Source organism: Synchiropus splendidus, chromosome 13 (genome assembly GCF_027744825.2).
Source record: "Synchiropus splendidus isolate RoL2022-P1 chromosome 13, RoL_Sspl_1.0, whole genome shotgun sequence".
NCBI lineage: Eukaryota > Metazoa > Chordata > Actinopteri > Syngnathiformes > Callionymidae > Synchiropus > Synchiropus splendidus.
The window spans coordinates 4,356,393-4,371,766 of NC_071346.1; the positions used below are offsets into that span (position 1 = coordinate 4,356,393).

At 42.9% G+C, this 15,374-nt stretch overlaps 2 protein-coding genes across 4 annotated transcripts; both read left to right on the plus strand.

The window, feature by feature from the left end:
* LOC128769724 (acyl-coenzyme A thioesterase 5-like) lies at positions 1-1,438 on the plus strand. The gene is made up of 3 exons (XM_053883672.1): positions 1-457; positions 531-724; positions 830-1,438. The coding sequence occupies exons 1-3, from the start codon at positions 1-3 to the stop codon at positions 1,436-1,438; spliced, it is 1,260 nt and encodes a 419-aa protein (XP_053739647.1).
* Positions 1,439-1,772: 334 nt separating this feature from the next.
* On the plus strand, positions 1,773-15,049 carry LOC128770043 (titin homolog). 3 transcript variants are annotated; one of them, XM_053884263.1, is made up of 38 exons: positions 1,773-1,917; positions 2,007-2,060; positions 2,560-2,625; positions 2,724-2,786; positions 3,115-3,180; positions 3,739-3,801; positions 3,935-3,994; positions 4,149-4,199; positions 4,262-4,321; positions 4,399-4,449; positions 4,517-4,588; positions 4,657-4,725; positions 4,833-4,904; positions 4,979-5,041; positions 5,099-5,158; positions 5,223-5,288; positions 5,491-5,553; positions 5,642-5,707; positions 5,773-5,817; positions 5,896-5,970; positions 6,099-6,146; positions 6,929-6,997; positions 7,077-7,127; positions 7,191-7,241; positions 7,661-7,711; positions 8,061-8,138; positions 8,202-8,261; positions 8,327-8,392; positions 8,461-8,499; positions 8,601-8,657; positions 10,090-10,143; positions 10,237-10,347; positions 10,413-10,463; positions 10,958-11,011; positions 12,666-12,740; positions 12,812-12,851; positions 13,033-13,084; positions 13,200-15,049. In XM_053884263.1, the coding sequence occupies exons 1-38, from the start codon at positions 1,915-1,917 to the stop codon at positions 14,140-14,142; spliced, it is 3,138 nt and encodes a 1,045-aa protein (XP_053740238.1). In that variant the 5' UTR covers positions 1,773-1,914; the 3' UTR covers positions 14,143-15,049. The 3 variants fall into 3 exon arrangements, with proteins under 3 accessions (XP_053740238.1, XP_053740239.1, XP_053740240.1); XM_053884264.1 differs by having other exon boundaries at positions 8,205-8,261; XM_053884265.1 differs by having other exon boundaries at positions 2,727-2,786.
* Positions 15,050-15,374: the final 325 nt, after the last annotated feature.

Below are 15,374 nucleotides of genomic sequence, written 5' to 3' on the forward strand. Positions count from 1 at the left end.
ATGTCTGCCCAAGTCCAACTGAGGTTGCTTCCGAGTGCCAGGTGTCTCTTTGATGAACCAATCCAGGTGAGGGTGTCCGGTTTGACGTCCGGGCAGGTGGTCACCATGAGAGCCAGGTCCACCGACGACAGAGGGATGGACTTCAGCTCCGTGGCCAAATACAGAGCCAATGGCCACGGGGAGGTCAACCTGGTCCAGGATGAATCTCTGGGTGGTAGCTACCTGGGGGTCGAGCCCATGGGTCTGCTGTGGTCCATGCAGCCCGACACGCCACATCGGAACTTTGTGAAACGCAATGTGGCACTTCCTCACTTGGTGAGGATTTCTGTGCACCATGAAGAGGAGACAGTCGGGATGCTGGCAGAGGCGACTCATGAGAGGGTTCTGATGGCGGACGGTGTCAGCCGGGTCACCGTTACACTTCAGAACATCGAAGTGGTCCTCTTCGTGCCACCAGGTTTTGCCCTTTTCTTATCATAACAGCCCATAGTTACAGCTGGTCAACTGCGGTTTGTTTGGTGCCCACCCAGGCGAAGGACCATTCCCAGGTGTGTTGGACATATCCACCTTCATGCATGAGAAAAGAGCGTGTCTGCTGGCCAACAAAGGTTACGTGGTCCTGACCGCAGCTGTGTTTGAGAAACCAAGCAATATTGCACCACCTGAAGAGCTTCATCTGGACTTCTTTGAGCAAGCAGTAGAATTTCTCCTGCAGCATCCAAAGGTGACAGCTTTACTTCACCAAGAGAGAATGAGACTACATGACAAGACAAACCTGGGTGGCAGCGTGGGCCTTTAAAACCTTCTTTTGTTGATCTTCTATTGACAGGTTGATGGTGACGGTGTTGGTGTGATAGCAAGGTCCAAAGCGTCGGACATCGCCCTTTCCTTAGCTACCTTCGTGCAAGGCATTAAAGCAGTGGTGTGGATCAATGGCTGCAACGCCAACGTGGCTGTTCCACTCTACTACAAGAAGAAGCAGATCCTCCTGCCACTGCTGAGTGATCATAGCAGAATCAAAGAAACTCAGTCAGGGGTCTGTTGCACCAAAAACTGCCTTGATGATCCTCTCAGTGAGAGCAACAAGGGAACTCTGATCCCCATTGAAAAAGCCGAGGCCCAGTTTCTCTTTGCGGTGGGAGAGGACGACCTGAACTGGGACAGCAAGGCTTTCATGGATCAGATGATTGTCAGACTGACACAGCATGGAAGAAGCAACTTTGAAAGCGTGTGTTACCCATCAGCTGGACACATACTGGAGCCACCGTATGGACCCTTCTGTGCCTCCTGCCCACATGGGATCATCGCCAGGCCGGTCCTTTGGGGCGGTGTGCCCAAGCTCCACGTGGCTGCGGAAGTTCACCTGTGGAAGAAGATTCAGGACTTTTTTAAAGAACACCTGAGCCGTGACGCTGCTCCTGTGACATGCAAATTGTAGATGTCCATCAAGACATTCATCCCAATTTTGATATTATGTATCAATAAATACATATTTACAAATAAAAAAAATTTTGAGCCCAATGAAATTTCACTAGGAAGATATTGGTGGAGAAGTGAAAATTAAATCAAGCACAGTTTTCGTTTACATCGTTAACGTTTCATCATTGATTACTTTTACACAACGAACGCTTGGACAAAATCCGAGTTACACCTGAACATAACACATCGGCAGCCCAGTGACATTGACCCCGCCCACGGCAGTAAACGTCATCACAGGTGAGTTCAGGAACCGGCTGGGTGTGGGAGTGTTCGGTGTTGTTTATCAGAGCCGACTGGAACACACCCCCGGGACTCTTGCGGCGTTGCATCCGAGCAGGGAGGATCCAGTTCCCACAGAACCGCACAAAAAGGACGTAATACGACAACTATTTCCACTAACCGACCAAGCCCTGAGACGGGGTCTTTTCAAGACAAATGGTGAGTTTACTGACCGCTGGCGAGTTGGAAACCACCGCTTTGGCGCTACTTCATGGGGTTTAAACGGAGTGCTCTTACTTTTTTGATAGGATCGGTACGATAATCTGGATTTGGAGCTGGAATGTGAAGGCGGCGGGGTTGCGGTGAGTTGATTTTGAGTTCTCTCTTTTTAATTTACGTATTTCGAGACGTGACTGTAGAAATTCCTACCCTTTTCAACACGATTCAATGTCAACCGAAGTGACCGAAACTAGCCAATGTGGAGCTCTGCCAGAGTTATGTACTTGAATCTCCTCTGTTGTTGACTACCAAAGTGAACTGGAAGCGAATGTGGAAAGGTCGAGCTCTTCTATTGTTTTGTGTACAGCGCAGAAACCGATGCCAGTACATTGCGAGCCAGGGCCGGATCATCCTGCTCCGCGGCCGCGGGGCAAAATCTGCTAATGTTTGCGTCAATACATGCATATTTTTAACACAAACAGCGATTTAATTTGTCACAAAAGCAAGTTACTGAGCTACTGCACGCAATGTTAAGGGAGCAGGAACGATGGATTAGACATCAGACGTCTGTAACTTAACTTATCGTATTAAACCTGGAAGTTTTAAGTGTTGTTCCTAAACCTGTCTTCATACTATCATCAGCAAAAAGCTGCCTTGTTTGGTGGGATGTTCAAAAGATCATCCAAGTCCGCGGAACCGTCCTCCCAGGTGAATATTGCCGCTTAAAAACTCCCAGCTGCGTTCATTTACATGTGTTTTCAATGTAACTGCGCCATGTAACCGAGCGTTACTGACGCTGTTCTCAGCAGGACAGTTTATCAGTCAGCAGTGAACATTCAAAGAGCAACGACAGTCTCAATGACACAAAAGTAAGTGTGTTCCGCTTCTCTTCATCAGAACAAAACCGATTGCATGTCCATTATTTCATATGCTTAGGTCAGTCTATAAAACTGTTTTTTCATTCATCACAAAAAGGTTATTGTTTAGCAAGGCACACTTTCACTTTCTACAGCCACATTCCTGCTCTGCTCATCTTCCCTCCACCACTCTGCAAATCCTGCATAGTCACTTTTTTAACCTCTTAAATCAGTCCGGTCACATGAACAGCTTTGATAGAACAGAAGTTATGGAAATGCAAATGTTGCGCGTCACATTCTGCACAGGATATTTATAAAGGAATGCTTTCTTTTGCTTCAGGACACTGGTGGTGTGTTCAAGGGAATGTTCAAGAAATCTGCAAAATCTAAAGAAGACTCACAGCAGGTTTGTTTCACATTCGATGAAGTGTTTGGAAAATTGTTATTACTCAAAGAAGAATAAGTGGATTGAGGTGAAATTATGAATAAAACAAGAAGTAGTTGCAGTTTGCAAAAACTGGAATAATCTTTCATGTAATAGTGAATTATGGAGTGAGAAATCTTCAGAAGAAATATGTATGTACATTTTTTACTATTAATTCTGAAGACATTTAATGATGTGTTGAGATAGGGGGAAAAATCATATAATTATGATAATAGTATGAATAAGAATGAAATTCAGGGCTTATTGAGATTTAGTTTAATACTTAACAATGATGGAAAATAACTTTTTAACTCTTTAATATTAACAAATATTTTGAACTCATCTTTAAGGCAGAAAAAATGTCTGTAAACAGCCCTTTCACTATGGAAACCGTTGGAATTGCTTCAAAAAATGTTTTTCTTTTAATGAATGATGTCACCTGGGATTGGCTTCTGACCCCAGTGACCCTGCCCGGAAGTACGAGGATGGAAAATAGTGAGATCATGAGTCAATACTTTTGAATTGTATTTTTCATCGCAGGACAGTTTATCAGTCAGCAGTGAACTTTCCAAAAGCAGCGACAGTCTGAGTGACAACACAAAGGTGAGTGTGAAACATCAGCACAACTAGACCGACAAACTGCTGTGTGTGGTCACACGTTTGTCTCCTCACATTATTTCCTTGTTTTGCCAGTAGCTCTTTAATGTATTGTCATGTTTTATTGCTGCTGTTGCAGGATAAAGGCGGTGTGTTTAAAGGAATGTTCAAGAAAGCGACCAAATCTGGCAAAGAGGAGGTTTGTTGAGACCCTTTTCGGCTTCAGCTTTCACTTCAAAACATTTCTTTTGTGAGGAAATCAAGTCAATATCCTGAGCTGCACACTCTTTTATCTCTAAATCACCTTCATATGCTCAACATTTTTCAATCATTGTTCGATACCTATTTTTCAGGATCCGTCTGGTAGCAAAGAAAACCTGTCGCACAACAGTCACTCGGCAAAGGTGCGTTCAGGGTTCCGCATTCTGTGACAGGAAGTTTGATACTTTGTGCATTTCACTCGCAGGTGGCAGAGGTGAAACCAACACCTACCCCCAAACCTCGGCATGCCCGCAAGCACTCGCTGGTGATTCTCCACTCGCCTTTGAGAAGTGTTTTTAAATTCCATGAATCTTTGACTGATGAAAAAAACAATCCTCTCAGGATTTCCTGGAACTCCCGAAGACTGACGCTCAGACGTCTGAAGGCAGCAAGGTACTTCAACATGTTCTGTCACAATTCAAACAATATATTCATTTCTTCTGTTTTTAAATCCGTCCAGGAGTCAGGAGGAGGAATGTTTGGGATGTTTAAAAGGTCTCCCAAACCTCACGGAGCACGGGCAGAGTCTCAGGTTTTGATTCATCTTTATATTCATATGCTGTTGATTATTTAAGTTTAAAACTGAAACGTATTTTGCAGGAAGACTTGTCTGCACCAGGAGAGTCAACAGGCAGCACCGACAATCTAGCTGTCAATCAAAACACTAAGGTCATTAAAGTGAATTAAAGTTTTTTTTTTTTTTTTTTTTTTAGAAGTCACTTGTGTTGTGTTGTCTTTTTTTGCTGAGTAATAGGCTGTTTATTTCTTGTGCGCAGGAGTCGGGTGGAATGTTTGGAGGGATTTTTAAGAAATCTCCGAAACCCCACGGCGCTCGAACGCAATCTCAGGTGGGAGTCCCGAACATTCTCCTTCCCAACATGGAGAGGTTGTTCAAACAAACTGAAGCGTCTCATCTCCCCAGGAGGATCTGTCGGCGCCCGAGGAGCAGTCCGGCAGCCAGGACAACCTCTCCGTCCACACCAAGGTGGTTGTCTGGGCTGTGTGACGTGGAGGGCGCGTTTTTAAATGTATTCTCCTTCAGGAGTCGGGCGGGATGTTCGGTGGAATGTTTAAGAAACCTTTCGCACGAACCAAGTCCACGGTACGACCTTTGGGTGTTTGAAGATTCTCTCTTGTTTGATGCTATTTCTGGTCTGACTGTACAGGAGGATTTACTGGAAAGTGGCGAGCAGTCGCGCAGCAACGACAGTCTGTCGGAGGGACACGGCAAGGTGAGATCTGTCTATCTAGATTTATATCTTTCTATATTCATCCATCCTTTAAATCAACTCAGAATATCTGCATCTGTTCTAAGTAATAATGTGTGATACCATGTTATTTTTCCTCTTAATATTCATTATTTTAAACTTTTTTTGACTCTGAACAAGAAAGTCTGAAGTGATTGAATATTGTTTCCTGCATTTCTTCCCACAGGAGAAGGGAGGACTCTTCAGTGGTGTGTTCAAGAAACCCAAACTGCATGGGGCCAAATCACAGGTAGAAAGGCCAGTGTGATGAAAATAAATCTCTGAAATAACCGTTAAATCTTCAGACTATTATTAAAACTGATATTCTGCGTCATCAGGATGATCTATCGGGGGATGTTGAGCTCTCAGCGAGCAGCGACAGTCTTGCGGAGAAGCCTGCGAAGGTGAGTATCGACATTCACCTCCAGTATTATTTCAAGGATGAAGGCTGATCTGTCCGCCATCGCAGGGAGGAGCCGCAACCAAGAAACTCAAGAACCCGTTTTCCTCTCAGGTCAGTCGTCTGGCCTCAGAAGGTTCTGATAGATTTGTGAGTAGTCATGCAGCTTAAATAAGCATCTTGTTCCATCAGCCAAAAAACAAACCGGAAGAGAGGGAAGACTCCGGCGAAAACCTCTCCTCTGGAGAAAAGCCCAAAACCAAACAGGTGTGTCTTTTTCTATTGACCTAGGGTGATTAAGTCGTAGAGCTTTGATGTGGTGACTGAGCCGAGCACTTTTCTAAGTTTGACAGTGATAGAGAAGAAAATATGACCGATATTCTTGGTGTTTTTAGAACGGTTTCAGTGCCATGATGAAGAACACTTTCTCCTCTGACAAACAAGTATGTTCATTTTCACTCTCACTTCTAATGATTTAAACATCTCAAACTCTCTTTATCAATCATTAAAAAGCAAATAAAATCATTATCATCACAATTAAATCAGTATTTATGTCAATCTGTTTTATCCACAAAAGGTCTTGTATTGATAGCTAGCATTCCCTTGGACTGTATTCATTTTCTTTGGTATTTTCTTGTATTTGCTGCTATTTTTTGCTAGTTTAAGAGGCATATTTGGAATCATTTTAAAACCTCTAACCCTCCTACTCCCATGTTGGTAATCAGAACTATGTTTAGTATCAGTATTTGCGCTGTTTCTTTTGTTACTTGTTTTCATTTTATAGTAGTTTTATAACATGGGGCATCTTTTAATACCAAAGTGGGTCAAACAACTTATCAGATGATGTAATTCTAAGTTTGTTTTTTGTGTTTTTAATTATGAAAATAAGTGTAAATAATAAAAACTTTACATTTAAATATCTTCAGTATTAACCAAAATATATGTGGCAATAATAAGGGAATATTTTGTCCATGAATTAAATATATTAAAATGGATCAGTAATGTTAGCTGTTCCATTTATAGCATATTTAAAGATGCATTAATATCAGACTGAATTATAATTTTTTATAAAATGTATGTTTAAATTATAATGATTGAAGTTTAAACTTATTCCAGTTTAAACTTCACATCATAAGACCTGGCAAGTGCACTAAGTTTGACCCAGGCTACCGAAATAAAGAGTTTTTTTGAGTAAATATTCAGTTCAATGTATTTTGCTTTGTAGGACAAAACGTCCGACAGCGACGGCGAAGAACTTTCCGACAACAAGGAAAACCATGGCAGCCACAAACAGGTTTGGCCACGCTCTTAAGACCTTCGTCATGGTGCTATCTTTTATGGAATATATCATCATGGGTTTCTTCTCAATGCAGAGCAAACTTTCCGACGCGTTCACAAAGCTAAATCCCTTTCGAGCTGCCAAGGTATTTAACAAAACATGTTCATCTGAGAGAGACGTGATAATATGAGTTATTTCTTTTGAGCAGGACAAACAGTCGGAGTCAGAGGACGAGGAGAAGACATCAGGCGTCAAACAGGTGCTGATAGGTTTCCGATTTAAAGATTGAATTCACTATACGCTGTCAAGTCTTGAGGTTTGTTTTTGTTTATTTTACGTGGAACAGCAAAGCAGAAAGTCTTCAGCGCACACTGGTCTCAGACTACAGTGGCCTATAGAGGTCACAAAGCAAGCCTCCGACGGATTCATGAACCTCATCAGTTGAAGAAAATAATAAATAATTTAAAAGGCTACTTCAAATTCTTTGCCTTCAAATGTGTAATTTGACATCTACTATATATCAAGCTAGATCAGTGCTAACATGTTAGCATCCTACCTTAGCACATTGTAGCTAAATGTGGTTGCTCAGCATTTTGTTATTAAACACCAACTGTTAAGTGCGATCTAAAAGGGTTTTCATGACCGTGGTGTGAAATATAATTTCACTTTGTTCTACAGGAAGCAGAGGAGAAACAAAACGCCAAATATGTTGGAAAGAAGTCGAAAACGGTTTGTGCTCTCCATCTGAATTTTGAAAAGGCATATACAGTATGATACATCAGAATGAATTTAAAAGGTAGAAATAGAAGTTATTTAATGGTGCAATAATTTCAAAATGTGTCATTAAAGAAGACAATTCATAATGCTGGTTTGTAAATCAGTAGTAAATCCACCAGGATGTTTGTGTCACGAGGTCAATAGTATGAAAATGGCAGTGGAATATTTGAGGTTAAAAAGAGAACGCCCACATTCACTGAGCCTACCTGAATTTACATGGCTCTTCGTCACATCCTCTGCGACTCATTTCCCTCCAGCTCCAGTTCTGGGTGTGACTGTTTGTGTGTTTGTGTCATCGTAGGTCAACAGCAACGCTCTCCAAAAAGAGAGGAAAGATAGAAGTGAAACCCCGCCACTTCCCCACAGACCAGCTGGAGAGGTTTGTGAGACATCAGTTTTACCATCACGTGGCAGTCAAGTCGTAGTAACTGAGGACTTTCAGCAGAAGAGAGGAGGCATGACGACGTGGTTCGGCAAACGGAGCGATTCCGAGGAGCACCTGGTACAGTCGAACTTGTTTGTATAGTGTCTTCTTGAAAACATTTTGAGATGTCACATATGCTGCAGGACAAAGACATGGCTTCTCAACCCAAAAGGGAGACTCCTGTGGTTCCTGCCAGACCCACAGAGGAGGTGCTTTTTATTTTTTCTTTTGATCAATCTGGGCTGTTCTCACGAAGAATCTGCTGCTGCCGTTTCAGGAGCTGAGCAGATTAACCAAACCAAGAAAGGACTATCAGGTATTGGTCGTAACTGAAGGATAGAACATGAATCAACCATTCTAAATTGTTATGAAGAACCACGATGCTTTTGAGTAAGTCCAAACACGGTGTTCCTACAGAGCCAGTCTGATGACGAGACCCTGAAAGAAGACGGCGATCGGACTGAGACTAAAACGGTAAGTTGCAATACGCTTTAATATGGTTCATTATTAATGTAAATGTTGACTTAAATTGAGCCCAATATTGGCAAGTGGTTGGTCCACAGCAGTACATTTGTAAGGGCAGGTTTTCCCCCAAATATATATTTTATTCTCAGTTCCTGTCCCTTCTGTTTGTTCTCCCATGTGAAACCAGAAAACAGCTGCGTGAAGCCTCAAGGCTGTTAAATTAGTGATATGAGTTTCAGGTTCCTGATCTAATCGCCAATGACAACATTAAAAAAAAAACGGGAGCCGTTAACTTAACTCCATGAGTAGTGTGTACTTTTCCTTACAAAAACAGACATCATATTGTTCTGATTCGATTTGTGGTTCTGTGTAAGTCTGGCTTGGGAATCAGTTCGTGCCGCCTACTCAAACGTCTTACGGCCCACAACCTGCTTGATAGTCGAACAGTCACAGACCTCGATGAAAAGTCGACAATGATATGTACGGGTTGATGAACGCGCCAATGTGTCTAATTGTACATACATTTAAAAAATGTGTGTTAAATCATAGCTAACACCTGTATAGTACCACATGAAACTTCCTATATCTATATGTCAATTCTATTGGTGTGAAAGGAGCACATGGTCCTGCACTAGTCATTGGGCTTCGTATGACTCAAGTTTGCAAAGCTGAGATGAAGACACTATTAAAAGCGTCGTTTTTACCCCTGAAATACGACTCGTCGACTGATGCACCTGTCGGTGACTAATTCAATAGTGGATTGTTGTGGACCAAGTTGACTAGTTGTTGCAGCACTGTCTCTCTGAAACTACAAATCATATGATATTAACATTTCCCCTTTCCATCTCTACTTCTACTTATTGAACCCTTTTTCTATATTTGTCCTTCAGGAACCTTTAAATTCCTTGATAAGCCTGTTTGAATTCTGCAAAATGAAGCTGAGATATGCAGCACAGAGTAGAACGCTGACTAATAAATGGACGCCATTGGAACACTTTCATAGATCAAGATACTAAAGATACAAGATCAAGATACTAAATGTTTTGTGGACAATCATTCGATTTTCAGTCCTTGTGTTGTGCCAGCATTTTGGACGTCTAGTAACTAAATACATAGTATATAATAAGAATTGTTATGGATGAAGGTCAAGATATGCATGTGCATGTGTGTTGGATTTATTTTTGAATTTCAGCTGCTGTAACTATAACTAAGTAGCCAACTATAAGATGAGCGAGCCAGTAGCTTAGGAAATCCATTTTATTTGTTTTTAAAGTTCAAGTGTGATTATTCAGGATTTGGTAAACGGTGGGTTTGTGAAAGCCCTGGCGGGACGCAGGCACACGGCTGGTTTATGATGTGTGATCATGAGCTGCTCTTCAGCGATGTGGTTCTTCCAGTTGTGGTCTGTTGTGTCACCTGACCTGTGCGTCTCTCTTCACAGACCAGGAAGAAACACAAGCATCACAATCCGTTCATGTCGCGAGTTGCCACCAAGGTAGACGACACCTGTGACTTTAACCTTCACATATTTGACCACTAACGTGTGTGTGCGTGTGCGTGTGTGTATGTGTATGTGTGTGGTGATCAGGCTCAGTCCGACGATGAGGGGCTCCAAGAGGAGGATGAAAGTGTGCCCAAAGATGAGAAGAAGGAGGACAAAGACGAGAAGAAGGAGGACAAGGCCAAGCCCAAAACAGAGGTTTTAGTCAGTTGTGTTTTGTTCACCGTGACAAAGTGAGTAACAAATGTCATAACTCTGTTTAGGCCAAAGCCAAAAGGCCGAAGAGGTTCAACCCCTTCATGCCTCAAGTCAAGGTATTGTGAAACACTGGAGACGAGTAGAGTAGTAGAGGAACATGGGGGTAGATAAACACGTTCAGCACATATTATTGGAGGCACATTTTTGCCCTAATGTTTGTGAAGATTCTCACTACATCAGCAAGATTCCCCCATAAGTGAGGACTCACTGCAACAAATACAAACAAAGGCAGATCGCTGAAATAATATAGAGGATTTAAGAAGAAGAAATATGACAACGGGGCACAAGAGGTTTATGAATGAACATCAACGACGGGGAGAAATATTGTGGGGACAGATGCCAGAAATGAATTCTGAAAAATGAATTTTATTATGTATTAAAAACATGTTTTTTGTCAATTATTCGGTATAATAATCTACTCAATTTAAGGATAAATTATTCCTCTGTGCCAATTTAGGGGACAATAAAAGTATCAATAGATAAAGTATATTAAGTATCTGTTAAGTATATTAAGTATCAACTTCATCATTGAGATGGTGACCTTTTTCAGGCCAAGGTGGTTCAGAAGAACGTTCAGGGTGGATCTGGTGACAACGCAGCTGAGGTAAAATCACACACGCAAACTGTGACATTTGACTCTTTAAAAAAAAAGTCAATTAAAATGGTGTGTCACTCACTTGAATGTGTTCTGGATTACTCTAATATGGGTAAACATTACACGCACACTCACACAGCCGATGCTGTCACACTCTCTTTCCTGAAGGAATAACAGACAGCAATATAGTAGAAAAACAAATACATAAAACGCTGCTCATTTACTTTGTAAATCAGCAAGAGGAATCATGGCGTTGCTCCTATGTAGCTTGTCAGTCACGTTGCTCCGTTTAGACTTTATGTTGACATATATTGCTGCGGTAATGTGAGATTAAAGAAAGAAAAAACAAACTATGTTTTTAAAATCCTCTAGACAGAGCGACCTAGCCACAGAAGCTTCCTTTATTACATAATAATTAGCTGCCGAGTCGGCGGCTAATTCATTGAGAATTTTTATATTAAACAGAACGTCATGCAGTTTTGGGAGGAGCACCGTCATATGACTCAAAACACGCTCCAGTAGATATTAAATCCTCCAGGTCCTGGTGGATTCAACACTTGTGCTACTGACCACTGCTGGGATTGTCACTCTGAAAAAGTTGGGCAACAGCGTGTAATCCTGTTCAGAGCCTCCTCCCCCCCCGTGGCTGCTCTGCTTCCTGTTGTCTTACTCATCCCAGTCCTGGATTACAGAAGCTGTGTTTCGGTCACCTCACCCCACGTCCTGCTCCTCCTCCCTAAACACAATCTTCTCAGGCGTCTTGAGACTATTATGCTTTTTGTTGACCTGAATTCTTGACACAGGACCCTCCCCGCACCGCAGCGCTGTGTTTGTGCACGTCCTGAACGTTAGATGAGATTAGGGCAGCGACGTGTCCAAACTGGTTTGCCCGCTTCTCTTTTTAACTTGTGCCCTATTTTACTTCTGCAAAGAAAACCGAGAGTGCTGATTCACAAAGCAGGGCTTTTCCTGCCACTTCCTCCTTCAAAACGATTCGACTTGTTGTTTCTCAGGCACCTCACCACACTGTCATGCAAACTCTCAGTCAATGGTGTTGTAAGTGTTTCTTAGAATGGAGGGTCCAGAACTCCAGTGAATGACAACCTGAAACCAGAGTCTGATTCAGTATTTCCGTCTGGTCTTGGCTCTGCCCCAGGGGCCACTGTGTGACACACCAGAAGACGAAAACTACATTTTGTCTCGACTCATATAAATCTATAAAATATTGAATAAAAAGTTGGGCTAGGTTACTGCCTCTAATTTATGGATTGCCCAGGTGCATTCTGGGTATCATGGCTCTGGTTGTAAGCTGACCTGATATTGATTTGCCTAAAGCTTTCACTGTATATAAAGTGCTGTGAATTCAGTTTTTAAATCAAACTTCAAGTACAGCAAGTACAGCTACTGCCGCTGCGTTTGATTATTGAGAGCTTGATAAAGTGATAATTAATGCCACAATAACTGCAAGAAAACTCAAGATATATTAAAAGAATCAGTTGCAACAGTTCGGTTGTCACCCTTGTAATAAAAAAAAAAATATATATATACATTTACGATTCATATACACCACAAGACAGAAGTACAAGAAAAGATGTGGTAAGATAAAAGAGTGGAATCAACATGGAACTTGGTTTAAATGGAGCAATTCTGTTCAATTTCTCAGAACGAGGGCAACAGGACTCTGTTCGACCAGCTGGAGGATTTCCGGCTCGACGGGGCTGACCCAGACCAAAATGAGGTTTGTGTCTGGTCTCAAATGTGTTGTTCTTTTGAGAGATTCAAACTAAGAGGAACTTCACCTCCTTTCAGGATGATGTCAACCTCATGGAGTGGTGGAACACAGTGGAGCGTGAGTGACTCCTTTTAAACATCCATGTCAATAGGACTTTGAAATGCTTGGATAAGACTTCCAAACTGTGGGACACATTAAGCATGATCTAAAGGCAAAGCAGAACTCAAAAATATCTGTTTTCTTGTCCTCAAACCTCATGGTTTTGTGTATAATTTCTGTATTTTTTTATCTTCCGCAGCTTGGGAGGATGTACCTCATAATGAGGACATGACCGAAAAGGAAGAAGCCAAGTAAGAGTTACTCACTTTTCACATGCTAGCTTCATTCCCACGAGGAGTAAAACAGCGTTTAAACAGGTAATTGTGAATTGGGTTTCTTGGTTTGTGATTGCTCTCCTCTCCACAGGGCGTTCGCTGTGACGGCGGATAAGGTTCAGAAAGGTATCCGTGTCTTCAACAAGCTCTTCTCTGAGCGAGCCGAGAGCCTGTGGCAGCACGTCATCGACCTCAACGGCATCGCCGACGGGCTGGACAAGTTCAACAAGAAGACGAAGATCGCCCAGATCACCGGCGGCTCCACCAGCGCCATCGGTGGGGTGGCCACCATCGCTGGTCTGGCCCTGGCTCCCGTCACTATGGGAACGTCTCTGATTGTGACGGCGGTCGGGCTGGGCGTGGCTACAGCCGGGGGTCTGACATCGGCGGGTGCTGGCATCTCCAACCAGGTCAACAACTCAATGGATCGAAAGAAGGTGGAGAAGATTGTGGAGGACTACCAGGAGAAGATGGTGGACCTCAACAAGTGCCTCAAGTTCATCAAGCAGGGAATCGAAAACCTGCGTCGGTTCGACTTGATCAGGATGAAGAACGATGCCTACAACCGCGACTTCCCCGTCCTCAACAGCAACTTCTATGAGGATGGCGCCATGGCGGGGAAGGCCATCCTCATCAACGCCAACGAGATCATGCGCGTGGTGCAGATCGCCAACGTGGCCGGCAGCACCGCAGCCAGGGCGGTTCAGATCGCCAGCATGGCGACCGGCGTGCTCACGGGTCTCTTCGTCGGCATGGACATCTACTTCGTTGCCAAAGACTCCAAAGAACTGAAGAAAGGGGCCAAATCGGAGTTTGCCGCTAAGATCAGAGACGTGGCGCAGCAGCTTCACGACGGCTTGGTGGAGCTCAACGCCATAAGAGAGGAGCTGCAGGCGACCTCCACGCCTGAGGAGGACACCAAAGACGAGAAGAAGGAAGTCAAAAAGTTTGAGTACGACGACAGTTCGGAGGACGAAATCGACCGCATTAAGAAAGCCATCAAGAACGACATTGAGAACAGAGAATATGTGTAGAGCCAGTCAGTACACTGGGGAAACTGGTGTCGCTTCTTCTGCTCACTCGGGTTCCGGACTCGTATAAGTGTTTAATTTGCACAGTTTCACTTCATAGTCGTGCCACTGAAGCTATTGAGCAGTTTTCTAAACCCGTGCCTTCAGGTCACTCAGGACTCTGTGGGTGCCTGGGTTCTTAAACTGGGGCTCCCAACATCCTCTGTTCCTCTTCTTATCTTAGGTGATGAGGCTTTCCCAGGTCACTGGAGGGAAGTTGTTTCTCTCACCGGCCTGTCACAGATGCTCATCCCCTTTAGCTCGCCAAGATGTCGACTCATCAAAGACTTTAGTTGAAGGAAGTGACGACACACTTGGTTCAGGAAGACTTCAGCTGCTCTTAACTGGGCCTAGAATCCCTCACCTGGTGCAAAGCTGCTGTGCGGGGAGGCTCTGGTCCGGTCCACACTTCAGTCTACTCTCACCTGAGAACCTGTTTTTAAGTGAAATTATTATAATCATACTTGCTTTTATACACCTTTTAAAAGGAGAAACTATTTAGATTTTAGTTTACAAGTGTTATCAATGCCAGCAATAGGAACTATAATACTCGTGTGTGTGTGTGTGTGTGAGATATTGAATTTGCTCAGTTCTAACTGTAGGTCAAAACAGTACTGTTACTAATGCACACACAGGGTTTGTTTTAATCGTGTATATTTCTCATGTTCATATTTGATTGTAGACTTTGCTGCTTTTATTTGAAACTGGACTAATATTGAAGCTTATTTATGATTTTATTTATTTTCACAGATCTGGGTATCGTGGTTGTTTCGGGTGCCTTTTTATAAATCTATAATATTATTTCTGGGTGTGTGGGAAAAGGACTGTTTGTCTTTCCTGTGTTTTTTATTATTAATAAAATGTAAAATTTATTTGTATGTTGCTATGGTCAGTTTCATCTTTATGTCGAGTTGGATTCACATTTCTTTCAAGCCGCTTGCTGGTCACGTTGGCATTCCTGGATGACATAATGATCTGTGGTGGAAGAACAAGTTGCTACAAGTCTCCGAGTCATTGTTGTTGTTGTTTTTTTTTCATGTGAAATATTGTTGTTGCTGAGTTGCTCATGGATCAGTTCTGCAACTGTACCTGTGTCATGTCTCTACTTTGGTCTTTACCTGAAGCAAGATGATGTGAAACTGTGAGTCATGCGAACACAGGTAGGGACGGTGGCCCCTCCCACTCCCAGGTGAGTT

Coding starts and splice junctions, on each gene's coding strand:
- LOC128769724 (XM_053883672.1), top strand. CDS start 1: ATGTCTGCCCAAGTCCAACTGAGGTTGCTTCCGAGTGCCAGGTGTCTC. Junction 458..530: donor GGTCCTCTTCGTGCCACCAG/GTTTTGCCCTTT, acceptor GTGCCCACCCAG/GCGAAGGACCATTCCCAGGT. Junction 725..829: donor TTCTCCTGCAGCATCCAAAG/GTGACAGCTTTA, acceptor TTCTATTGACAG/GTTGATGGTGACGGTGTTGG.
- LOC128770043 (XM_053884263.1), top strand. Junction 7,128..7,190: donor ATCCCTTTCGAGCTGCCAAG/GTATTTAACAAA, acceptor TCTTTTGAGCAG/GACAAACAGTCGGAGTCAGA. Junction 8,393..8,460: donor CTGCCAGACCCACAGAGGAG/GTGCTTTTTATT, acceptor CTGCCGTTTCAG/GAGCTGAGCAGATTAACCAA.